Source organism: Spea bombifrons, chromosome 2 (assembly GCF_027358695.1).
Source record: "Spea bombifrons isolate aSpeBom1 chromosome 2, aSpeBom1.2.pri, whole genome shotgun sequence".
Lineage (NCBI taxonomy): Eukaryota > Metazoa > Chordata > Amphibia > Anura > Pelobatidae > Spea > Spea bombifrons.
This window is the reverse complement of record NC_071088.1, coordinates 12,112,433-12,138,948: the sequence shown is the minus strand read 5'-3', so window position 1 is coordinate 12,138,948 and position 26,516 is coordinate 12,112,433. Positions and strand designations below refer to the sequence as shown.

Here is a 26,516-nt window from a genome sequence, read left to right as displayed (position 1 = left end):
TATCACTGAACGGGGTGCCCAAAAAGGTGGAATATTCGGGTGCATTTTGACTGAATTACAAAACAAATGAGTCATATGAAATTTTGTTAGGAAAAGGTGAATATATTTTCTTATAAATATTTATTACAAAATAAAAAGTCACTTTAAAACACATCTGTCAGTTTTCTCAAACCATGCATTTTAGAGTTGCTTACTGTACGATAACAAACTTTTGTAATGTTAAGGAGGAGAAGGAAGAAAGGAATTCAGAAGCGGAAACTCAGACGTAAAATGGTTCCACAAACTTTTATCTTTAATGTTCAGGTTGGCTATGTACCAAACATCCCCAAAGCAATTGAATTGATTGACTAAAGTAAAAACCGTTTTCTTGTAATGAATAATCAGAAATTACGAGCGTAATTAACGTAATTAAAAAGTACTAACCTGGCATACCAAGCCCATAGCCTGTAGTAAAGTTTGCCAAAAATCCTTTGGCCGTTGTAGACGAATCAGAAGTGAAATAAACTGTCATTTCATTGGTTGTAGAGAAGACGTCCTCTACTGGATTACTTCCTGTGTAAACAGCTGGAACAAACAATTAAAAAATGTCATCATTCATTAGGGGAAATCGATGATACAAGAGAGGATAAATTATTTTATTACAGTTGATACCTTTTTTGGGCTAACACAGAAACATACATGCTTTCAAGGAACTGAGAGGTCTCGCCTCTTCATCCATCTGAGGACGCGACCTCTAAATTTCCAAAAGCTTATATAACATCTTTTTTTCCCTATGATGGTCCAATAAAAGGTATCACTGTCTATTAATGACTAGATCTTAATCAGTAATGGCATTATCACTTTTTACCTGCAATTTAACCATTACTATAATACTGTAAGCAGCTCTTGTTTTCCAGTGCATTGCAACTGTTCGATTGGAAAAGTTCTTTATTATATTTTTTAACAAAAAAAAATAAAGAAATTGCTAGAATATTATTTTCTTACACAATGTCTTTATCTCCAAAAAGACAGAATACATTTAAACACCATGACCAGTGATCAGCTTATGTAATAAAATTATAAACAGGCTATTAATAATGGTGAGAAGTCAAAATGTTAATGGAAATAAGCTACTTATGACCGAACACATAATTGGTGGTAAATTAATGTCATTGATGATTTATATCGTCAAGTTATAGAGAATAATTAACTAAATGTGATATGAAACATAGACATTTACTTATGAAACTAGAACGTGTAGCTATTATGGCATTCTGAAACACTATTTTTATATTATTTCCATTATTTCCATTCTAAGCATTTTCTGCAGAATTTACAAACACAATTTTCTGATCCCTGAAAAAAAAATACTCATGCTTTCTTTCTCTACTTAAAAAGTTTCTTTTAGGTTGGAATCCTAACAGTTTTTTTGGGCTACCAGTGCTCTGGCTTTCATGCTTTCTGCATGATAATCTTTTCATGATAACTCTTCTCCAGGAGCGAGAAATCTAGGGGGATATGATCTTTGGCCTACTTTTGATAAGTGTAAGTTCAGCTGCAAAGTCTTCTCCGCTGTGCAGTGTGGCTAGTTGCGGTTCTTACATGACAGTATGAATTCTAACAGCCGACTGTTGCTTTGCAATAATTCATCTAAGATCTATAGCGTTGGTTTTGAATCCCCGCTCCCACTGCAGCTTGAATACTTGCCAAGCAACAATGAATTTCCGCCTCTTCCGTCTCTAACTTCAACAACATCATAGATGTTTTCTAGGATAAAATCTTGGAAATGAAGCTGAATATTTTTTCCTATAGCAGCATTCAGGTACCATACACCTGTAGAACATAAAGAAAGAAATGTAAAAAAAAAACAAAAAAAAAAAACTTTGGGATGGAATACTTTGTTTAAGAAAACCAATGTTTTAATTTAAACCGGTTCATTATTTAACAAAACCTGGTAAATAATAAATGCAGATATTATCACTATTTTTGTCGCAAAGTGGGACTGTCACTACATAAGGGATGGTAAATAAGGTGGTGGTGTTGGTGGTAAGGGGTTGCGTAAAAAGAGACTGTGGTCAGGGCCAGCCCAAAACATAATGCCACCTGGGGAGAAGTTTGAAATGGAGCCCCCCCCACCCCTCCCCTCATTATCTACCCTATCCCCCCCCTTTATACTTCACTTACCTTTCAGCAGTCCTGCGGCGAGTCTCCCTGCTCTGCCACCGTGCGCACTGCTTTACTGCTGAGCGCCGGAAATTACGTCATATTCCGGAGCTCAGCATTACAAGCCGGCACCGAGACCGAGCTAGAGGGCTCGCAGAGGAGAGAGAGGGGCGCCCGCTTAAAAACAAACAAAAAAAAAACGCCGCTTGGGGCGGCAAAGTGCCGCCTCTTCAAAAGTGTCGCCTGGGGCAATTGCCCTACTCTGCTCCATGGTAGGGCCGGCCCTGACTGTGGTGCAATGTAAGAAAAGTGGTCTTATTATCATCGCAAGCAACAGAACGTTCCTGCTTACTGGACAACTTTAATGGTTATTATGGTCAGGGCCGGCCGAAGACTTAACGCCGCCTGGGGCGTTTTAAACTTCGCCGACGCCATAATCTACGACACCCCCCCCACCCCGGTACTCACTTTTAAACAGTCCTGCGGCGAGTCTCCCTGCTCTGCCACGGTGCCGGCTTGTAATGCTGAGCGCCGGAAATTGACGTCACTTCCGGCGCTCTGCATTACAAGCCGGCACTGGGACCGAACAGGGAGACTCGCCGCAGAGGAGAGAGAGAGGGGCGCCGAGCGGGTAAGCGAAAACCACTCGGTGCCCCTCTCTCTCTCTCTCTCCTCCGCTTCAAAAAAAAAAAAAAAGCGCTTGGGGCGGCAAAGTGCCGCCCCTTCTAAAGTGCCGCCTGGGGCAATTGCCCCAGTCTGCCCCATTATAGGGCCGGCCCTGATTATGGTGATAGGGTCACTAATCAAAGTTTGCATCAGAATTACTTTTTATACCCAGCCCGCGATGTTTGATATGTTTAAGGAAATGTACATTTGCTAGCTAACCTGCCTGCATGCTGTATAAATTATTGTGAAAAAAGAAATCACTTTATACTCATAAATGTCATACATTTTTCTGTCCATTGGACAGTGTTGTGAAATAAGTTAAAGTAAGTATTAAAAATAATAATAAATATTGGATTATAGCAACCTATTTATCTCTGTTAAGCTTACTGCAGGGGCACATTAGATGTAAGAGCAAATTTCCTTTTCATGCAATACTTAATGACTTCCCTATGCTGGAATTTAAAGATGTTTGCTAAAATTTGGGAACCATGGATACGACTTAATTAGCTTTTTTTAAGCTATCTTCTCTCATGCTGATTCATCCTGTATAACCAGAGGTATGTTTGAAGTCTTATAAAATTATACCTGCAGGATGGTGTCATACTTCACTGTTTTAATGTTTCAATTATTTGGTTTCTAGGTTTTACTTTCCCTTTTCTTCTTTTAACTTGGTATATCTCTAAAATAGAACCTTGCGGTGGAGTTAGACAAACCTCTCATTAAATGTAACAATTAAGTTACTATATTACCATAAGTAAAGACAACTTGTCATCCTGATTATCATACCTGAGAATGCTCTGTGTTAGACATGGAGTCTCTGGGTGAAGCCCTGTTTCGTTGGGTCTCTGGGTCAGGTAGGGCTTTCTCCAGACAGGGGCGCTCATTTGGCCATGTCCACTTTCTGCCTACTTCCATTGTGCTCCCCATCCACTGGAGACAGGTCCACTCCTATGTGCAGCTAGCCCCATACCCTTTACCAAGCCACGACCCCCAAACGATAGATACCTTGGGAAGTTCCCAGGTAGGCTAATTTTACAAAATAAATCTGAACTAAGCCCTTATGTTTACCCAAATGTCTTATGTGTGGATGCCAAGTGGAAAGGCTATTGGGTTGTTTGTTAAAGGGAAGCTTTCACCTTCACAGCTTTAGGGCATTACAATACATTTTAAAAAATATTTTTTTTGCATATAGTGCAATTGCTTTTGGAGATATATAGATTAAATATATGGGACTGTTGCATCACATATCTAACCAGCCCCCCTTGCCCCAGTCATTACACGTCTCCTTTTACTGCTTTTACAAATGTAGGATTTAAATAAAATAATCTATTTTAAGTGCCTTGTGTGTCTTATATCCAGTTTAGTAATTCAATCTTTGTCCATAGTCTGTCATAACTAAACATAAAATCTGGAAGCTCCAAAGTTAACCATTTTTCCATTTTTAAACATCACCTACACTTGGGGGCAGCTTTTTCGCTCCCTCATACTAGCTGACATCTTTTTGCTTAATTGGGGTCTCTTCATTTTAAAAATATTTTTTATTATGAAAGTTATTATTAGGGGGGGGGGTTCTGTGAGTTGTAGTCAACAGCATGCAAGTTTCCAGCCACATGTACTTGCATAAACTTGCAAGCCACGTGTATATTAGTGAATATATTAATTACATGCAAATTGTATCACATCAGCCAAGTTAACCCTTAACCTAACTGCCAGCACAACCTTTTAGTTAAAACGTCACATTATCACACATGCTTAGCTATAATTCTCCCCGATCAAGACACATTAAATGTTTGTAAGAAAAGACATTTAAGAAAATAAATAGTTTAACTTTACAAATACTTTTCAATTTATAACCGTCTGTAAAGAATTCCCTCAGCAGAGAACAGTGATGTGAAAACTATGCTGTCATAAGTTATAAACCATCACTTAGCATTTAATTATAAAACAAGCTAATAAAGTTTATTAGTTCAACTACTCAGAGCACCAAATCTATAAAATATAATAATTATCTACTGTCTAACTCCCAAACCGTGTGCCTGTGGGATAATATTTCACTTGGAACATGAAATCATCTGGATAGTCAATGCTAAGTGAAACTTAATAAAAGAAAAGAATCTGTAGACCCCATATATGTGGACCTGAAAATATAAGGACATAGAATGTACTGCTAGAAGCCCCATGAAATAGATGACCAAGCCTATTGATGTGTGTGGAAAAAACATTGTCAAGGTGGCCTTAATTATCATTAGGTGTTACATGCTATTTGAGATTAGGGTCCCAGTTGCAAGCGGTTGTGAGTGTTCAATCACCAGGATAACATTCTAAAAGGAGTGATAACCAACACAAGCTACTCCGTACCACCTGGAAGTGCCTTGGAACTGCAGTAGCTGTGAAGGGGTTGTCACAATAATATTGGCTATTATGTGGACCCTTTATGGTTTTTCCATTAATTCAAAGACAATAATCAGAACACACATGCTGCACCACTCTGAGCACGGTGTAAAACAAAAGCTATTGTCTAAACAAACTAAACATCTGGGAAAAATTATGAGCCAAACATGTTCACAATACATAACATTTATGGCCTAATGGTCTTGGGTTTAGTTTAGTATTGGTAAATAATATAGGTTTTGGTTACGGTTGTTGGCAAACCTGGAAATGTACCAGGGTAGACTACTTTAAGCTCTCCTTCTCCTACAGGAATGGCTTCAAGGAAAGTTAATGCAAGCGGCACTTGGAGGAAGAACTACAGCAGCTCCAGAAAGCCTTTGGTGGGTGAGAAAAGGGAGGGGTAGCAAACACTATTCGCTTGCCTGGGGAAAGAAGAAACCGACCCACAGAAGCAAGTTTATACTGGAGACTCTGGGTTTTTGGCTCTCCCAGTCAACATGTAGCTACCACAATATCACTGCACAGAGAGAGAAGTGTTCAAGAAATCTTCCTAGACAGAAATCTGCAAATGTTTTTCAGACAATAGTGAAATAGGTGCTGAAACTGCAAGCTGGTCCTACTGGTCTGGTCTTCCATAGACTTCAGTGTCAGGGTCTGTCCGGTTGATTGAACCATTCTTGTTTTTACCATAGGCAGTAGGATAAGGGGGATATTTTTTGTTTTAAAAAAGCCTTCACTACACCACATACATGATTGTCTCTGAGAGGGTTAATGGGAACGAATAATCAGTGTGCATTTATGGGGGGTTTCTGTCCTTGGTCTAACCCAGAGAAGAACCAAAAGCCATTCTATCAAGATTTAATTGGGTGTCCTCCGTTTTGAGCCCATAGAGCCCCATCAGCCCATTGATCGGCAGTGTGCATCAGGGAGCAGGATCACCCTGTTAATGCCTCACCCCAAAACATGAGCCAGCCTAAGCTCTTGGTAACAGTGTATAAAATTGTAAAGCAGAGTAAGAAATGTAATTTAAATATAGTGAATTAATAATAAACAGGTTACCTTCTAACATACAAAAAATAACTAATGCTGTATCACAGTATCTTGTGTTGTTTGCAATACTTTGTATACTTTTGAAACTCATGAAGTTGCAGTGAAGGGCAATAGATACAAAAACAATCTACACCTGAAGGTACTTAAAAGAAAATAAAAACAGTCATCAATTTCAAGCACTGTGCTACAGGAATAAATAATATATTATTTAATAAAAACAATAATAATATTATTGTACCATTCTTTGACATAGAATAGAATTTTTTTTTTATTTCTTTTTGTAGATCTGCTATAGGAAAACATAGTTTGCATGAAGATGATAATTTGTTGGCTACTAGAATTTTACATATCTCTCCTCAACATTTTAGGTGCCCAAATGTAACTTAAGTCTCAGCTAGTTTTTGGGTGGGTTTTCACTATTTGCAAAAGAGCTAAAATGAAGGCACTGCTTCCAGACCTTCAGAGTAGCATGGATCCAGTCAACTAGGAACGAGGAGCAACAAAAGTGATGGTTCAGAGACTGACGGCCCCAGAAAAGGTCCAGTAAGCCTGGTACCATCACACAGCCCATTTTTAGATTTGCTTTGGGAATTTTTCCCAAAGCAAATGGTAATTAAAAAGAAATATAATAAATATAATAAAGGAAAGGATGGAGCCATCCCACCATAATGCTCAATCTATACAGTACAAATAAGTGCTATTGGATTTTTATGAACAACATGGAAACATATTCATTCTGAACAGCTAATATGCCCCTTTATTTTGTTACTATGTGACATAATAAATTTTAACAGTATAATAAAAAAAATCCCACACAGTAGCATCTTTACGGGAGTCTCGAGGACCCTTATAAAATAAAAGGGTATTATATAAAGAAAATTTTGGAACTCATTAGATTTGTTTAAAGCTAATTCGGATTTATTTATCATGTAGGTGACCTCAGAATGCCACAAATGGTTATGGCTAACCTAATCGTTTCATTATATGAATACCTTCTTAAAACACAATCGACTGAGGAATGACGAATGGTTATTGTTCCATAATGTTAATTAAATCTTTGATATTTAGGACTTAAAGCCTGACATACATTAAGGTTTAAAAACCAGCAGGTTATTCATTACTCACATGAAGCTCGGTTTGGATAGTTCTCAGGATAGTTCAAAGAACTGAATGTATTGTTTGGTTCCCATAGTTCAACAGGTCCACCACAATCTGCTATAGAAAACAAAGACGACAAAGACATAATAATATACATATTGTAAAATACGAATGTTTAAGTTGTGCTTATCATGAGTTATTGCCTTGTTGTTACAGGGTTTTGCATGTTTTTATATACTTGGCTGGCAAAATTCAGAATTCCTGCAGAAAATGGAAATTATCTTTTTTTTTTTTCATGTTTTGCTTTCTTGTAGCAGTTTCACCCATCCATGTTGTGACTGACTTGATTCTGAATGATATCACGCTGTGTGAGCTGGGTCTTCTTATCATTATTAACCCATAAGGATAAAAATACATGGTCTTGTATTATCAGAGTATTACAGATGCTGCTTTGGAATGCAGTGTACCAGAATATACAATATACCTATTTGCTATTCTTACCACACGTACATTAGCTGAAACTTGCAATTGTTACCACACTGAATGATAGTCTATTCTAGAATGTAATCATACATATGTTATAATGTGTCGTTATTCCCAAAGCTTGTATTGTTATTTACAGGAATAAACTCTTATGGTGACTCTCCTAAAACCCAATTAAGCCGAAAGATAAGATTCTGTATATTTCAGAAACGGACTGGATGATTTAAATGAAGTACATGTCATAGTAAAATATATTCCAGACAGAATGTTGGCAATTACATAACATAAAATGTCCATGGGTTATGCTTTAAAAGGTTGATCTGCTTACTAAAAAGGTTTCTAGCTTCCTTCTCAAACAAAGTCTTTGCCCCTGAATGCATTTGGAGAGAGCCTAGTGGTGGAGCCCCCACTAGCTAGGTCACTTATAAGGTAAAGCTAGCCGTATTTGCTGATTTAGAGGTCACTTCTGGCATCCAAGCTTGCTCTGATGGCTTGGACCAACTCAATCTGGTGTCTATTCACTACGCTAGGAGAGTTTGATAATCTGACGCCTCCATGCATTCTTAAGGCTGGACCCCTGAGCTTTTCCTACAAGGAGGGTTAAGCTAGCTTTACACACGGTATAACTAATACACAATTTCTTGAAAGTCGCCTCATCAATTTTGCATGGAAGTTCACTGGGGCTGGCCACTGAGAATGCATAGTCAGAGAGCTTAAATGCTCAGCTCTCCGGTAGAGTTAAAGTTTAGTGAACATACCCCTTTATTATAATTGTGTAGGTAACTAAAAAAAAAATTCAGCTCCAAAGATCAATTCATCTGTCCTCAATGTTTGGAAGACTGACAACAAGAAAGATCAATTTCAGAGACGTTGCAGGTCTGTTCTCCATTACATAGCAATGAGCTTTAAAATTTACTATCCCATTAACAATTTTGCTTTTATTGCTCCTTCTAGATTGATCGCAACATATAATATAATTCAATATAATTGTGGTGGTCATTGTTGACGTTTAAACTTTTTTCTAACACTTTTTCTTTTAGTGATTGCTCTAATTTCATTCTCTTTTAAGTGATTTCCAATTCTCTTCTATAATTGGATTTGTGCAAGTAGATGAAGTAGATGAAAATATTTGTTTGTTTGCTGCACGGCTAAATACTTTTGGAATTGAGATCTTAGTAATTTAACTTAAATGCAAAAGTTATTATTCAGAGAGCGGTCAGAGCAAAGCGAATGCACTTACTTTATGTATATGTAAGATCTCCCATCCCCAAGATCTCCAACTATAAAAATACTTTATTCGTAGATATATACTAAAAGAACCACACAATAAAAAGAAAGGTTGACCACAGTTATCATCAAAGTGACAACAAATGACAAATCACCCTTATTTGTCTACTTTCTAAAACAAGTAAAGGCATAGCTTCAAATATCTCAGATGGCCAAAGACATAGACTACAGTAAAGTGAAGGAAGAAAACTTTGGGACTGTTAGTAAGAGCAAGAGATCTAGACTCGATTTAGCATTGCAAGAACAGTATCAGCAGCAACAGCAGTACTGCACTAATGAATACACATCCAGCAGCAAGCGATGGGACTGAATGTCTCCAAATATTGGACCATTTTCATGAACTGAGCAGTAGTAGTAGTAGTAGGGGCCTGGGAATACACTGGCAGGTAGACACATCCAGCCCAATGGTATAGAAGGACAGTGAATTTCATAGTTACATAGTACATAAGGTTGAAAAAAGACCTACGTCCATCAAGTTCAACCATTCTACCTAACCTTCCTGCTCTTCATCCACTATGGCAAAAACCCTAATTAAGCTACTTTGAATTCTGCCATCTGGGGGTAAAATTTCTTCTTGACTCCAAAAGGCAACGGTATTTCTCCTTGGATCAAGCTCTAAAATATTCATTCTATTTAAAGCCCTGTATGTCATGGCTTTCTAAAAAAAATATCCAGACCCCTTTTTAAGGCATCTAATGTATTTGATAACACCGCCTCCCTTGGCAGTGAATTCCATACCTTTAATGTCCTTACCGTAAAGAATCCCTTCCTTTGTCGTCTATAAAATCTCCATTCTCCCAGTCTTAGAGGTTGACTTCTTTGTACATTTCTGTTAATGAACAAATCACTGAAGAGTGTTTTTCTAGTGTATATAATTTTAACTTTTTTAGTCTCTCTTCATAACTAATATCTTCCAATCCCCTTATTCATTTTGTAGCCCTCCTTTGCACTTTTTCTAGTTCCATGTACAATGTACAAATTTGGCAAATTTTGTTAAAAATAAGGTCCCTACGAATCCAAATGCACAAGTCTACTCATCTTTACATTCATTTAAATTGGGAATAAGAATGTAGATATATTACTTCCATAAATGCATAACTTAATAATTGTCCATAATGATTTAAAAGTGACATTTTTACCAGTTAAACATTTATAATTCAGGGTTTCTTACAAAAGGATAATAATTTGAGACGATTACGAAAAATCTGATTTCTTTCCTGAACAATGACAGACATGTAATAAGTAGTCATTACATATAGGATCTGGTATCAAGAAAAAAAATGGTAGAGCAATTGAACGCCATGCGATCTCATAGAAATGACTGATGTTTAGACAGTAATGTTCAAAAATGCACAAGATATCATCACGCTCATATTCTGTTACTCATCTGTCATAGTGGCAGATAGATATACATCTATTAATATGTTATATGTAATCTATTTTATTGTGTTACTGGTTTAAATCATATCAACCATGACCCAGTGTAAATGTTATTGTAGATCATAACAGTGTAGCTTATGACAGAACCATAGAAAAAGAAATAAGGCAAAGAAAAATAAAGGAGCAGTAATATCTAAGTATCAATAGGGCAAGCTGTGTTTGTCTAAGCAACATTGTCCATTCAGATAACTAAGCGATGTTTCACTCAAAAACATCACCAGTTTGCCTTACTGGCGGCCGTGGCGCGTCAGGGCTACTGGTGGCCATGGCGTGTCAGATAGCACCACTATACATGCACACGCAATGATTGACGCAGTTTAGTGCTGTCTTCCTTAGCAGCAGGAGTTTTTTTGTCCCACTACTCTCATTCTGGATGAGAGTGATAAGTGTTGAAGTCAACAAAGACCCATCAGACATTTTTTTTATGTATGTTTATTTTTTAATTACAATTTTTTAATTACATGGGGCTTTTTTGGGAGGGAGCATGGATCAGGGTGTCTTACCAGCATGTCAGTCACCTGACCCCACAGTAGATCCACTGGCAGCACACTGGGCCTTTTTAAAACCTTGTATCCGTTACCATGGTGGCAAGCGACCATTTTTATAATAAGAGCTTTCTCTCCTTTTTTTTTGAGGAAAGCAGCACGTTTGAAAGTAAACACATGCCTTTTTCTCTTTTATATGATGGGGAAAATATGTCTGCGGGCATGCTGCATGCGATCGCATGGAGAGGAGGCCCTAAAGTGCCTTTACGTACTTCGTAGCTGTGTACATTGTAGCTTTTCAGTCAGCTATGTACATAGCTGGCACTCTAAGTGTTAAAAGAGACACGGCAACAGTTAGCATACTAAGACACTGAGCAAGTGCTAAAATTAGCGCTGTATCTTCCCAAAAAGCCTGACATGGAAAGGGTTAAAATACTAACATTTCAAATAAGAAGTGTCTACTTAAAAAATGGTTTTCAGATCGCAAAACACAATTTGTACCTATTGACCAATAACTTGCAGAACAAAAGGGGGAAAAAAATCATAAAAACATTGGGTATTTCTACAAATAGTAGAATCTATTTGGCATTTTTTTCATTAGTTTTTTTTAGATGAGTAAAAGATTTTTCAAATAAAAGTGAGTTTTTTTTGAATTTCTCATCATATTTTTTTTATAGAAAATTAGATTATATGATCAAACACTAGTATCTGAAGAAAAAACAATCCGTGACTTGTGTGCTTATACTAAACCGGAGAGGAAAAAATTACAGCTGAACACGAGCACCGCATCCACGGAGGCCGCACCTCGCAACTTACAGGACTTAAAAGATCTGCTGCTAACTTCTCGGTGCTGGATATCACAGCGCACCTTCAGAGGTCTAGTGGACTCGACGGGTCAGGGCTGTTTTGGGGGCAAGAGGAGGGCCTACACATTATCAGGGAGGTTGTTATACTGTTAAGGCTGATTGGTATATATATATATATATATATATATGAGGTGAGGACATGCAAGTTAATGACAATTTAATGTAATTTAAAGTAAATTGTACTTGCATGTACTCACAAACAATTGTTATATTATATAATAATATGCTTTGTCAGCGTTAATAAGTAAGAGCATGTTACTTAAGTTAAAGATTGCCTTTTAGTAAATAGACTTTTAATGTTTTGAAAACAATTCCTGCATCTATCATTATTTGATATTTTGCTATGAAGAAAATATATAAAAACTAAATGTTACAATACGGCATAATTTAATTATAGGGCTTATAAATGAACTGCTGAGATATTTTGCGCTGAAATCTAATGTTCTTAAGGGTAAAATATTTTTTTTATTGTTGTTGTGATGTGTTTAATAAAGCATTAGCTTTTTCAGAATTGCTTGACGTTTTCTAAGAATTTGCCAGGTAAACTGTTACATCCCAGTCAGCAGTAATTTTCCATTTGCATTATTTTATTTTTATTTGCAATTTGTGATTTTTTTCCTATAAAGAAATCAAATTAAATTTGTTACACCTAAAGTAAAATATATGTAATAGATTTTGCATTTATGAGTATACATAAGACTTTTTTTATATGGAAGTCTTGTATTTGCACTTAAATGCTAAGGGTCTTGTCAAGAAGGAGAAAACTGCTGACTGGTCAGTGACCAATTGACTGCCTGCTACCAATGGACAGGCTTTTAAAAAAAATGCTTCCATGTTGGAAGGTGATATGTTGTTAGATGTTGCAGAAACATGTGTCTGTCATGCTAACATGCTAGAATCAGACATTATGAAGTAACAGAAAACCCACCCAATGTCCCCACGTAAATATTTAAATATAAATAAAATGCATTTCTAATAGCCAGAAAACTAATAAATATATAAAATGGAAAAATATATATTTTTGAGTTGACACAATGAATTGAAATAAAATAATGAGCAGGTGTTCTTTTTTTAGATCACACTGGCTGGGGTGATGAGGGTCAGGGAGGTATTGGTTGTTTCATTTGTATAATGATAGAATTTAACCCCATCATACACTATGTGGCCATATGTATGTGGACAACCCTCCTAATTATTGAGTATAGGTGTTTCAGCTATACCCATACAAATAACTTATTTTTTCAGAGACACCAAGAACTGATTAATGTTTGAGTCTTTACATCGGGAAAAACAAGGTAGACTAAACAGCCAACATAGTTCTTATCTACTGTCAAATTCTCTGTTTCCATGTTTCAGTTTAGTGGTGAACTGAACGCACCTGAGGTTGCATGCCCTGAATGCTCATTCACAGGCACAGAGTCCCTGCCTTGGCAGAGACACAGTTTGCATCCTGCAGACCCAAGGTAGTTCAGTTCAAACATGTATTGCAACTAAGGTTAGTTAATACTCCAGCTGCCGAGACTACATTTCCAATGGCTCTCAGCCGTGTTAAGCATCATGGGAAAGTGAGTACAATAACTGGAGTGCCAAAGATTAGCTTATAAATTATTATGGATTGATACTACATTATTATGGATTGATGATTCTCAGCCATACGTTTGGTTGGCTATACATCATGAGAAATGTAATAACAGCACTTTAAGTGCCAAATATTAACTGCGGACAAAATTACCAAGCCTTTATTTACCTTTTTTTACTACCTTTTTCGCAGTACCTCAGAATGTTTGTTATACATCACAGAGCTACACTACACACTAAACATGAACTTTTCTTGACTGAAACTTCTATGATAATGAGCAGCAAGTTGTTTATTATGTTGCAAGTTGGTTATTATGGGACTAGTAGCTATTTTGAGGGTACACCAAGTCTACAGTAACACTGTAAAATAGTTGCCTCCAATGGAAAAAATCCTGTGGATGCGCATGGCCACACCATTTACAGAAATAAGTACTTACTGGGAGCTGTTGTAGTCGTGGGAAGAGTGGGGACACGAGTTGGTTCTGGATAAGCACTTTCATTACAGCTTCCAATAAGCAGTCCAATGTCGTCTATTGCTATGTCACTGAAGCCTTGATTCCTAATAGCATCAAAAGCAACCTAATTTTGATGAGAACACAACATTTTGAAACATCACAAATGCTTACACATATACATGACATTACACAGCAAGTACCATAGCGGTTAACTGTCCTAATTGATGTCTTGCTGTCTGCTTGATGTCCCAAAAGTATGAGTTCTTGCTGGCATGCATGTGCAAAGTGAGTTTCATAGTGGGTCTTGGGCATAATGTAGGCTTGACAGGACTTGGATTTAATGAGAGCAGATCAAGATGTGATGTCACACTGCTGCCATCCAACATGTTTCATAAACTGGGATGGCTCTAGATTTTTATGTGCCCTAAGCAAAAATATATATATTATATTATCAGAAATTCTTCAATCTGCCTCTATGTCCCTAATGAAGCCGCCAAAAGTCCAGTGAAAAGTTTCTATGGCAGTTTGAAATTTTCACTTGACATATATTCTGTCTGTGGAAAGCAAATTAGATGTACTGTAATTTAACCCCATAGATTTTAGAGTTTGTGTTTAGTTACTGTTTTTACAAATTCTTTTATTTCATACATAATATGGTTTGGTCATTCTCCATAGTAGTCAATATACAAGTCTGGATGTATTGCATTCAATCATAACAACATATATCTACAATATGTGACCAAGCAAAAATAAAGTCATTTTTTTTCTTATTACGTATAAGTAATATATGTAAATGTTTTGGTCACAATTGCCCTTTAACAAATACTAAAATGAGCGAGAATCAAGATGCAATTGCAACTGAAAATTGATGCATAATAACAATACCCCTTCAATCCTTAAGGGATAATATCAATACCCTAGGGGGGATATTGCAAATATATTAATCTTGATTCTATTTGACATTGGAATCTGATGATTTACACTGTATTGGCTTATTTCTCTTTCTCTTTTGATGCTAAAGCAGAATCCATGCTATTAAGCTCTTAAGCTGTATGTCTAATACCCAAGTTACATAAACCTACTTACCACTATTTCGGAGGTTTCATTTAACGTCACCTGACCATGATTCCAATTTTGCCCGTAATTTCCTTCCTTCTGAAACATTACTTCCTCTGAGTCATTTGCAAAAATAACAAGAACACTTAAACGGAAAACATTGGTGCCATACATGTGATACCTATGGATCGTGTGAAAAAAAATGACTTACCATTAGCTATAATAGTAATTTTCATTTGCAAGACGATATCAATCAAAAACAGAATTCCTTTATCAAGAGTCCAAGAAAATACACTCAGAACATTCTTAAGCTCTCCCAATGTCTTTGTAATTTTGTATTGTATCTAAGAATATTTTAGAATATTTTTCATCTAACGACCATCAAGAAAATACCCACCCCCCAAAAAAAAATATACTTTTTGCACCTGTGAGAAATTAATATTTGCAACCATAATACAAGTTCAAATTACTTTCTAGAATTCATAATATTAATTTATAAAACATCTGCCTTCTGCTTTCATTTTCTATCTCTGGCATGCACGCATATCCAGTAAAAAGGCTTTGTTATATTCCTTGTTCTGTCGCTCAACAGAGGATCACTTGTGGTCCGTAGATCACAGTTTGAGAACCACTGACTTATTACACGCTCCTAGATGACACCTCTAATTAGTAACTGGACTTACTATTTGTCTAAAGAGGTTGTAAAAATACAATGATGCCCTAAAATGCAATCTTTAGCAGGTTCTCCCTAAAAGCAACCAGATTGTTAATACTTCGGGGACCTGATATAAATCATCCCTGACCGGACATATGAAAAAGTTACCTACATGCTCCATTTTCCCCCTAATAATCAATCCATTAGCTACAAATTGGCAGTATTTACTGACCACCATTTAATTTTATATGTTACTAATGGAACGAAATGGAATACGTATTACACAAGCAATTTCATATAATTTTTATGGTTAAATTATACTTTCAAAACTTTATGTAAAAGGTATCTGCCATCTTGATTCTGAATAAACCCTTGTGTAGATTCTGCCAAGTTTCCATAGATGAGGGGTTCTTTTGTTTTTTTATTTTACAATAAGTGGGTAACAGATCTTTATAGGAGAAGACCCAAAGCAAGACACTAATTCATTAAATATTAAGTAGATAAAACATAGATATTTTGACATTATATTTTCCATAATCTTTCGTATTTGTTATGGATAATCCAGATGCATTAATTCCATTTTTCTGTTTCTATGACTATTGTTTCCATAAGTCTAGTAATTACAGAATATGCATTCTCAGCACTGTAAATTTTATTTGCTAATATCCTTCAATAAAAAAATTGGTTTGCTGACTCTGCTTTTACAGTCTACTTAACCTTCCACATAACTTTAATTGCGTTGTCTTTTTTGGTAACCCTTACTACAAAGGTTTAAAATATTTTTTCCTTTTATATAATCTTCCATTGTCTGAGTTTTAAACACATACAGTTGGTAATTACAATTTTTAGCATACCAAAAACTGAGACACGATGGTTCTGATCTCGGCACTAAGGGAAGACTAAGGAGTCGAACTCTTTGACGGATTCCTGGTCCAGTTGGTGTTGATAAGTAGTAACCTTTAAATAAATAAAAGGTGAGTTTATGTAATATATAGATATAGATATGTAATTATCAGTGGTATAGAGCTATTTAATAAATAAAGCACTATATATATATATATATATATATATATATATATATATATACATTTGCCTATGCATATTGTAAGGCTGGTCAGAATTATCATATTGGCCTCAAAAGTAGCTATAGGTAGAAAGTGAACATGAAAACCCGCTAGTGTATTCAAGGAATGTCTGAATACTATAGAATTTATACATCCTATTGAAACATTTTTCATGCTATCTCTAACACAGCTTGCACTGGGAAGACGGAGGGCGATATAACACACAGAGTTTTGTTTGTTATTATTATTTGACCTGCCATATCTCTGCCCATAAGTATTATTATTATTTGTATTAATTTTTATTTCCATATTATTTTTCCATTTAATATTTAATTTGTATTATTACATATATTACAGTTGCTGCAGTTCATTTCTCACATTATTACTAATTGCACAAAAGACATACAAGGGATACATCAGTTGTATTAGGATAAGTAACAAAGGGATGTATTGAAATCTAATGACATAGATACAAAGAGAATATTTATATGGGTAATTTATAAAGAGCATTGCTGATGTCAAGTGGTAAAAGTAAGCCAATAACCATAGCAACCAATGGAAAGTGTCTGCCCCAATTTTCTAACTATCTATCTACCTCTCTCTACCTATCTACGAATGGAGTTAGCGATATTCTTTGTGTGGGATTGATACTTTATTTATTCTGGTTCTCGTGTGGGAGCATTTGACATTTACTGTCATTCTAAGAGAAAGAAATATCAATCAAGCACACATGTATCCTTAACAACCCAGGCATGTAAACATAGAGGCTTGTGTAATTTGATGTAAATCTGATTAAATCTGATTAAACTAAAAATAACCATTGCGCACACACATTAATATGGTAGCATTAATATTTTATGAGTGTTTTACTGCATATTGTAAAAGAGGCAGCTCTCATACTGATCTCATGCTGCTCTGATTTAATGACATCCAACCAATATTAAAGACTAGCGATGGTGGTATATCGGTAGAAGTAATGATGCAATGAACAGGTAGACCCAAGCAAGAATCACTTAGTTGCGCTCTGCAAGCCACCTTGGTCATGTTGGCACAGTTGATGAATGTAGGTTTGCTGTACATTTACTTACTTACAAGAGCATCCATGAATCAATAAGACTTTCAGACATTCTGAAAGATACTCCCACCTCAAGAGACTCATTAAAGTGTCATCATTGGTGGTTCCAGACAAACTTCCAAATCTGAGAAGGGGTTTCCCTTAGAAGAGTAACAGCCATAACATCTTCTTAAATTATTACACTTTAAAAACACATAGTACTTCACTGCTATCCGGTGTTAGAGGAAAATATACTCAGCACAGGAAAATATTCTATCAGTAAAGGAGCAGATAAAATGTTGAATTCTCAGCTAAATGAAGTTGTATCATTGTATACAAGAATACATGCATTTAACAAAACAACACAATCAGTCCAGATTCATGCTTATCAAAAGTAAGAATATGTAGAAAATAGGGAATGAGAGCAGACATATTGTCTCCTATATATTTTTCTTTTTGGAAAAATACTGAAAAATCTTCTATTTGAAATACTAAGTTTTTTCAAATTCCTATACTCTCACCAAGACGCAATCAAATCAACTTAAATCTAAAATATCACTCTGCACACTATATATAAAGAAGCCATTTCAATCGCCAGTGATTTTAAATCGGTCAGTCTTTTTGAATGTCTTTACAAATAAGAAGAGTAAAGGAAAGCAAAACAGATTTTGAAATCTAAGGTTACATTAAATTCTATCAAGTAACAGTTTTTGCGGTTGAAGTGTTCATTTTTCTGTAAGAGGGCTGTTATATTTTATCCTATTTTGCGGCATGTCAAAAATAAAAGCAATGTCAGTCGCGCTAGAACATGATATATTTCTTTAAGAATTTCAGATATATCAGTCCTGTGTTCTAGGCCATAAGTGACAGGACAGACTTTAAAAGCATAAATGTTTTATAAATAAATGTCTCTAACGCTGTTAATGTTTAGGTAAAGAAAAACACTAAAACACATGAAGACAAATGTTTTAGGAATCAACAAATCAACTTTTGTCAATATACAGTAGGTACAACTCAAAATACTGGCAACCATTACTTATTGTATTAACACTATCGATTTATAGCTAGCTCAAGGCAGCACTAATTGACATAATCGCGATAGACATCTGGTTCTACCAATGGGAATGCTTCTTATTATATCGTAGGAATCACTCCTCCAATCACTGACACATTTGATGAAATAGTTTCCACACTTCATCTCGGAAACTTACACCTTCTCCTTTAGGAGCACTGGCTCATTCATGAAGCCATAGATCAAGAGTAGTGAAACACAACAGTGTTGATGTGGGTTGATGTGTGTGGAATGAGATTGACACATAGGTGTAGCTGCAACAATAACGCACACTGTCGACGTATATCCCTGGTCATTACACCTCTACTCAGACTGATTCTACAAATTGATGCTTGTTGCTATTTCTGAAAGCATCAAATTCACATTTTTCATTAGGCAGTCACAGCCTTGTATTTAGTTATTGTATCTTTTAATACTATCTGGCAAATCTGATGATAAGGTCTCATACAATTTGTACAGCTTTAATTTTTCTACTAGGGTTTACCCTACGAAGGTGTCCCCTTGCTGTTTTGTAGTCAGTATGTAATAAGGTTTATGTTCAGGTACTTTAACTTGGAAGGCAAAACTCAAGAACATTTTGAATTGTTTTTATTTCATTTGGTTCCAATAATTGTCCTTTAGCCACAGACCAGGAGGCTTCCCTTAGTGTCAGTCATGTGATATTTTGGATGACTTTCCATGCTCAAACATCACACTGAGCTGATTCATTATGAAAATACTCATGAAATCCATTCCTCTGTAGACTTTAAATGGTCTGATTGATTAAGACCGAGCCATGCTATTGTTTATCACAGCCAGTGAAATAAAGAGTGTTGGTCTATTAGATTGGGCTAAGATTCCAAAGCTAGAACAAGAAGAAATGCCTAATATGGACTTGTCTGAAAACATTATATAATGCTAAAACAGGAACTATGTGTTTTTAAAATATGTGTTTTTAAAATGATTCCAGTAATTAAAAACGAACGCTTTTGTGCAAGTATAAACCATTAGACATTAGACAAATTCTACACTTACCAGACTCGTTTCCAATTGTATGGTCATTATCGGGTCCAGACATTGGCGGAAATGTTGGCCCATTAACTCTTTCCCATTCAGCATCATCCTTAATATCTTGAACCCAGAAACATAACCCGTCTTCAAAGTTGCAGTCAATTTTTTCTTCATCTTCATGCATAAAAATTATAAATAAGTTTTAAGAATTATTAAAAATAAATAATAATATTTTTCTTAACAATAACCATGTATCAACCATAGAAATGCAGTCAATATACTGGTGTCAATATTTTTTTTTTCCCATAAGAAATATTTGAACACATATAATTAAATGTTTTTGATGTTCACAACCAGTGACCATGTGTCTGCATTTTACTGTAGTATTTAAACAGTAATAACCCTGCATGAGTCTTGAAAATACTATCTATATAACTTGTTTAAGCTTCTTCTGGGCTGTCCAGCAGGTTATGTTGTCAAATAAAACTGTGGAAAAAAAATGCATCCAAAACCATTATAGCTATCATAAACCCAGAGAATTATTCCTATTTCTTTTGAAAAGTTTTAGCATTAAGGACATAAAAATCTCATAGCCACCATCAAGTAACTTTTACAATATACCTTGATTCTCCACTGACGATATAATCAATGTTCTGCAGAGTTCTCTGAATCCAATGGTGCTAAAACACTGCACCAAATTGTGTGCCACTGAAGAGGACCTCTGCTGTTACCCACCATTGCTTTAGCCTGATAATCATCATTTCACGACTAAAACATCACTCTTAATCTGTAACTACTTCAAAGTACAAAGCAATAAGCACAGATATATTTATTACAATACGATGCCTAATAAAATGAAGGAAGACGTAGTTACTTTTGGGAACAAAATTTGCTTTCAGTTGAATGGTGTTTATTCTAACCTTTCATGGAGGCACATATATATTTCAACTGTAATGCTATTCCTAAGGATAAATCTATGGTTCTGTATTTGTTTTAAAAGCACTTTAGGAGCCATAAAGTGTATAACTGATGGTATACCAATAGCAACTTTAGTGCCCCACTATATAAAAAAGGTTGAAACTTGAATTTCTATTAACTCTACAATATAGTTTTATCACATGAAATCATACTGTAAAGTAATATCGTCTCGGTAAAGCCGGGGCTTGAGCAATTTTAAATAAACATAAATAAAGCAAAAAAACTAAAGGCTATAACTTCCGTTTAAATGACTTTTCATAAATCACAACTTTAACTATAAACCTTGTAATCTCTTAAGATGTTACTCGGAGCAACAACTTAAAAAAAAACAAATGCTCTCTGTTTGTAAAAAAGGTAAATGAGTTGGGCCAACCCCAGGGCGAAGCATTGTGTTTTTGGACTATAGTCATTGCTATAGGGCTAAAAAGAAGACATTATTGTTAAAAGAAAACTCGGTTGCATTTACAAAAGTATTAAAAAATTGAAAAGTCGAAGAGCATATGCATCAATTGTTTGTTTTTCATTTGTTTTATTGTCTGGCATCTCATACTACTTTGTAATATGGCAATTTTATTGCTATAGCTTGTGTCAGTGATCGATATTGTTAATTCTTTTTTTATTTTCTTGCTTCACTTTAGGGATCATTGTAAAAAGGTCCTGTACAGCACTTGTAAAATTATATTAAAACACATCAAACATTTGAAACTCGTTTTAGGTGCTTATATATATATATATATATATATATATATATATCTCAAGACCCTGCAACCTGGAGGATTCGGGTGTTGACCCGGAGATCCGAAGAAGCAGTGCTCCAGGTCAAACCAGGACAGCTCTCAGGTATGGTTTTGCCACTCATTATATTTGTCAGTTGCTCTGAAATGAACCGGAAAGACTGGGGCAGAAGAATGCAGAGCTTAGCTAGATTTAATATATAGTTCACAAAGTTTTCTAAACTGGAGGCAGAGGCAAGACAAAAATAGAGGCAAGACAAAAATAGAGGCAGGCAAAATAGAAAAGCAAGAATTCAAGGACACATTTCTACACCCCATGCTGTGCCTGTTCTGGTATGGATATGTAAAAAATAATCTATTCAGAACATCATAACAAACAAAAATATAAAAACATGGAAGGTTAAGATTCTGTGAGAACAATGCAGGTTATTTAGTAAACTGAGTTTTCAGGTAAAGCCCCATTTTCAGGAATGGCCAAACTGGTCCTACATAATACATTATTAAATCTGTGTGATGACATTCAACAAATCCCTCTCCATTAACTATGCAGTATTTAGGGACAACTTGCAGGATAGGCTCACCGAAGTTGGACCTTCATAATGCTAAGAACTAAAATGTTTGCTAGTTAACCTAGAGCTTTTGCCCTTTCTTGAGTCTAACTACCTCCTGGATAGCATCCCACCGCCTCAACCTCAACATCTCAGTGACTGAGCTTCTGGTTACTTCTGTCTATGCTTGACAATTCTTGATTTGGTCAGCACTGCTGAGCATTCCATTATCTACCCAACAGACCAAGTTCAATGCCTTGGTATTGCATAGGATTCTGCTCCCTTCTTGACCCCCATATCCAGTTGCTCACCAAATCTTGCTACCTTCACCTTGGAAACAACACTCAATCCCCTCCATTCACAACCACTAAAATACTAATCCATTCCCTTGGTAATTCCTTATTATTGCAACTCCCAACTAACTGGCCTACCCCTTTCCCACTTTTCACTGCTCCGACCCATTATGAACACCTGTGTCAGACTAATTTTCTTATAACGTAGCTCTTCATCAGTTGCCTCTTTTTCCAAGCCCCTCTACTTGCTCCTCATACAATCCTGAATTAGGTCTTAACTCCTGCCCATCAACTACAGAGCCCTTAAGAACACTGCTGTACTTCTGACTTCCCTACCCTATTCTGTCAGACCCTACCCTCCTTATTCTAACTTTAAATAAACACTAAACGTCCATCTATACAGCAATGCATACAATATACCCTGATAATATGTGCAACTTGCATCCTAAAGGAAACCATCCAACTTTATGATACTCCATGCCACTTTCTTTTTCACATCACTACAATTAAATCATCCATGTCATTCCTCCTCAACCTCCTCGTAGATGATAAGCTTGTAAAAGCTCTTTCAATGCTTTTGTTATTTTGTACTCTTCCCCTATTGTAATAAAGCAACAGAATCTACTGACAATCTATAAATAAATGTACTGTAATGTAAGTAACTACATGGTCAAACCAAAAATATACCCCAATTTATATTGTTTATAAATATAGATTATATTTTTTTGGGGGTGATATACGTTTAAAATAATAATATGTAACAACTTAAATATAATGAATTTATTCTGGAATGGAAATATTCATATCCCTTATGTGTATTTATTTTCAAGATTGTTAAATGTTTGTGTTTCATGTAATGAAAATTAATAATAAAAAAATAATAAAAAAATATATAAATATATATTATGCAAATTAAATGATATCCAGCACATTGAAGAGTAGAAATATGCATAATCCTTGCACTAGAAGAAAGCTAAAACTTTCCAAATAATCATCCAACCTCTCAAAAAATACATATCACTTTAATGGAGAGTCTCGCTGTTATTTATAAGAAGCAATTCTGTGCAAGCCGTTACCGTGGTCTTTTTGCCATGGCAACCCACGTCCCTGTCAACCTGACCATTCCATTGGTTGCTATGGCTATGATACCACATTCAAAGTTTTGCACCAGAATTGCTCTTTATTAAGAACAATATATCCCTCATATAAAGAAAATTAAATATATCTCTAAATTACATTTCTGTCTATCAAACTCAAAATGCTTTTTACATTACATTTTATTCTAATGTTCACATGCAGAGAATTTTATAGTTCAAAAGAAAGGATAATAATATCTTTAATTATAATAATAGGGTAGTTTGGAGACGACATCTCAAGTTTTTTTTTGTGGAAAATATACTTACTTGTGACAGTGCTCTCATTAAATATTGTGTAAATTGCTTCAAAACCTTTATGGTTTAAAATATAATCTGTTGCAAACTCAACTGTTGCCTGATTTGAAAATATCCGTACGGTACCAGGCGCTGTTCCCGAAAGTGATGCTAAAAACAAGCATATGGTAAAAGGATAATTAGTTTATATAATTTTTAAATTATAATATTGTTCAATGCTTAAGGATTTTTACAACAAAAGACAAATCCAATTGTTTAAAATAAGTTTTTTTCATAAAAAATAGATGTTTGTTTTCTCTTTTATTTTGCTTTAGCCCAAGATTTATAATTAATGCAATATTATTATCTTCAGTTTACATAGAAGTATTTTTTTGGACCATTTGTTTTCCAACACTGAATTTTGTTTGCTGCCCTTTCGGTTCGCACAAAATCTTACACTTCTCTTTCTCCGAGGTTCCATTTATATTTTTTTGGGCCTAGTGTGCTACTTCCACAACAGGGCGGAGCCTCAGCGCACACACGGGGACAGCCTCTCCCAATTCCTCCAATCAGGGAAGAACGTATGCACCTCAAGCTCCGCCCTGACATGGAACTACTACACCAGGCCGGGGTTATCGCTGTGGAGACCCGGGACAAACAGACCACCGGAGAAGACAGAAGAAACAGAACAAGAAGCAGAGGCAAGGAGAAGCGGAGACAGCATGTGTGAGCGTGTGAGCGAGTACTTGAGAAAAAAAAAGGTTAGTGGGTGCATCATTCAGGCTAGTAAGTGTAGATCTACACATAATATAGTGAATTTTATTATGGAAACTTGCCTCTTAAAATCTTGTTTGGTCCAATCCCTTCATAGATATTTAAAACATCTGAAAATATTTCTGTTTCAAATGACGTGAAGTTGATTTTAATGCTGAAACCATCATTAACACTAAAAAAGAAAAAAAAAAGAAAAGGAACATTTGACTTATTCTATGGGCTTCAGTGCATTTAACTGCATGTAAAAAGCAAAATATTAATTTATTTTGGTATGGGTTAGAAAATTTGACTTTTTGTCTCATCTTCTACATATTCTGTTTATTTCTACAGAAGCAGGCTGTGTACTTAAGGATGCTGCCTGTGGATACGCGGTGGCTACATTTTTAAGTATATGAATGGCGCTCCTATTGAAGTCAGGAGCCGATCGCATATAAAATAGACTGGAGTCCATAAAAAACAGACAATGTGCGTTAAAAAATACATACCTAGGGTTTAAAATGTTGTTTTTAAGATAGGGAGAGACACCATACTTTGGAACGATACAAATTACTAGTATTTCTTCATCATTTTCTTAAAGGATGATGAGCATGGAAAGGAATTCTAAACAGTGTGCATTATATGATTACAAAACAACCCGTTGCCATTCAAATCAGTTCACTGCGGTCAGTGTCCAAGGACAAGGAAAGAGACAACCGCCTACAGATCCCAAAATGCTCATCCAGCGTTCTAGAAGACAGTAAAGCATACCTATGGCTGTCTTAGCAACACACGGCTTGCCGTTTCATAGCAACCTGTGGGCTTCCCTTGCCCTAAGTTAATACAAGTAACAATGTTAGCTAAGCCAACTGTGTCAGATGACAAGACAAAAAAAATAATAAAGCTAACAGTAAGTTACTGACAATCATTATCTAATCCTATATATTGAAAACTTGCGGGCCGGGCCCTCTTTACCTAATGCATCGGTTCGTCTTAGCCTGCCAATTCTAGTTTTGTCATACCGCTTAAATGTATGGCGCGTAAGAAGCGCTGCGTAAATTGTTGCTGCTATATAAATAAAACAAATAATAATAATAATAAATGTTACAAGTGATGAGTATAACATCCATACCAAATGGACATTTGCTTTTGATCATTTTAAAACAGTCTAGATATAAAATGTATGTGTAAGAAATAAAAGATTAATTCGAAAAAAAAGTCTCAAAAAATCTTATTAAAATACGCTATATTAATGGTTTTCGTAGGTATAGGTGTTGAATGGGTTTTGGAAAATCCATATATACTCAGCTATCCAATCGCGGATTCGAATCACCTTTTCCCATCTACTTCAGATACATCAAACACCTATTTCTTAACACTGTGTGTAAGTGCTAATAGAGTTGCTTATCTTTTAATAAATCTAGAGTGCCCTTTCTTACAACATACCCTTCATTATCACTGAGCTTCAGCAATATGTTTTCATAATGTCTACGCTGTTGTTCGGCTTTTCCATTAATCTTTAGTAGGAGTTTTTGAAATTTGTCAGTAAAGGTAACTAGGTTTCCTCGTTGGTACATAAATATATATATATATATATATATATATATATATATATATATATATAAAAACATACAGCTAAGAGGTGTCTCGGTATTCGAGAATTCATATTTTTAGCAATTGAAAAGGTGTATGGCAAAAATAAACTACAAGCGGTATAGTCATTAACCCAGAAGTCACTATTTTCAAACATCAATTGACATACATTTTAAAGTAGTTTGTCTAAAAGGAAGCAAAAATATAATATAATATAAAAAATGATTAAAAATTAAGATGATTGCAAAACAGATTTACATCAATGATGAGAATTAAACGTGATGTTACCAGTTCTCTGGTAACAGAATTAACACCACCACTTTGGCAATGAAACCCGTATGCTCTTTATAACATTAAATTTTACAGTTACACGATCACATCCGTAACTGTCCCCCGGAGGAACATTCTGTCGCATCCT

At 35.5% G+C, this 26,516-nt stretch overlaps 1 protein-coding gene across 1 annotated transcript in view; it reads right to left on the bottom strand.

The window, feature by feature from the left end:
- Positions 1–26,516, bottom strand: part of TMPRSS15 (transmembrane serine protease 15) — a 95,241-nt gene that overhangs the window by 36,026 nt on the left and 32,699 nt on the right. The window contains exons 8-16 of the mRNA XM_053456848.1: positions 24,592–24,701; positions 23,789–23,926; positions 19,857–20,006; positions 16,507–16,609; positions 15,028–15,178; positions 13,924–14,065; positions 7,375–7,464; positions 1,687–1,812; positions 424–564 (exon numbers count right to left, since the gene is read on the bottom strand). Coding sequence (XP_053312823.1) covers positions 424–564; positions 1,687–1,812; positions 7,375–7,464; positions 13,924–14,065; positions 15,028–15,178; positions 16,507–16,609; positions 19,857–20,006; positions 23,789–23,926; positions 24,592–24,701 — 1,151 coding nt within the window. The remainder of the gene's footprint in view (positions 1–423; positions 565–1,686; positions 1,813–7,374; positions 7,465–13,923; positions 14,066–15,027; positions 15,179–16,506; positions 16,610–19,856; positions 20,007–23,788; positions 23,927–24,591; positions 24,702–26,516) is intronic.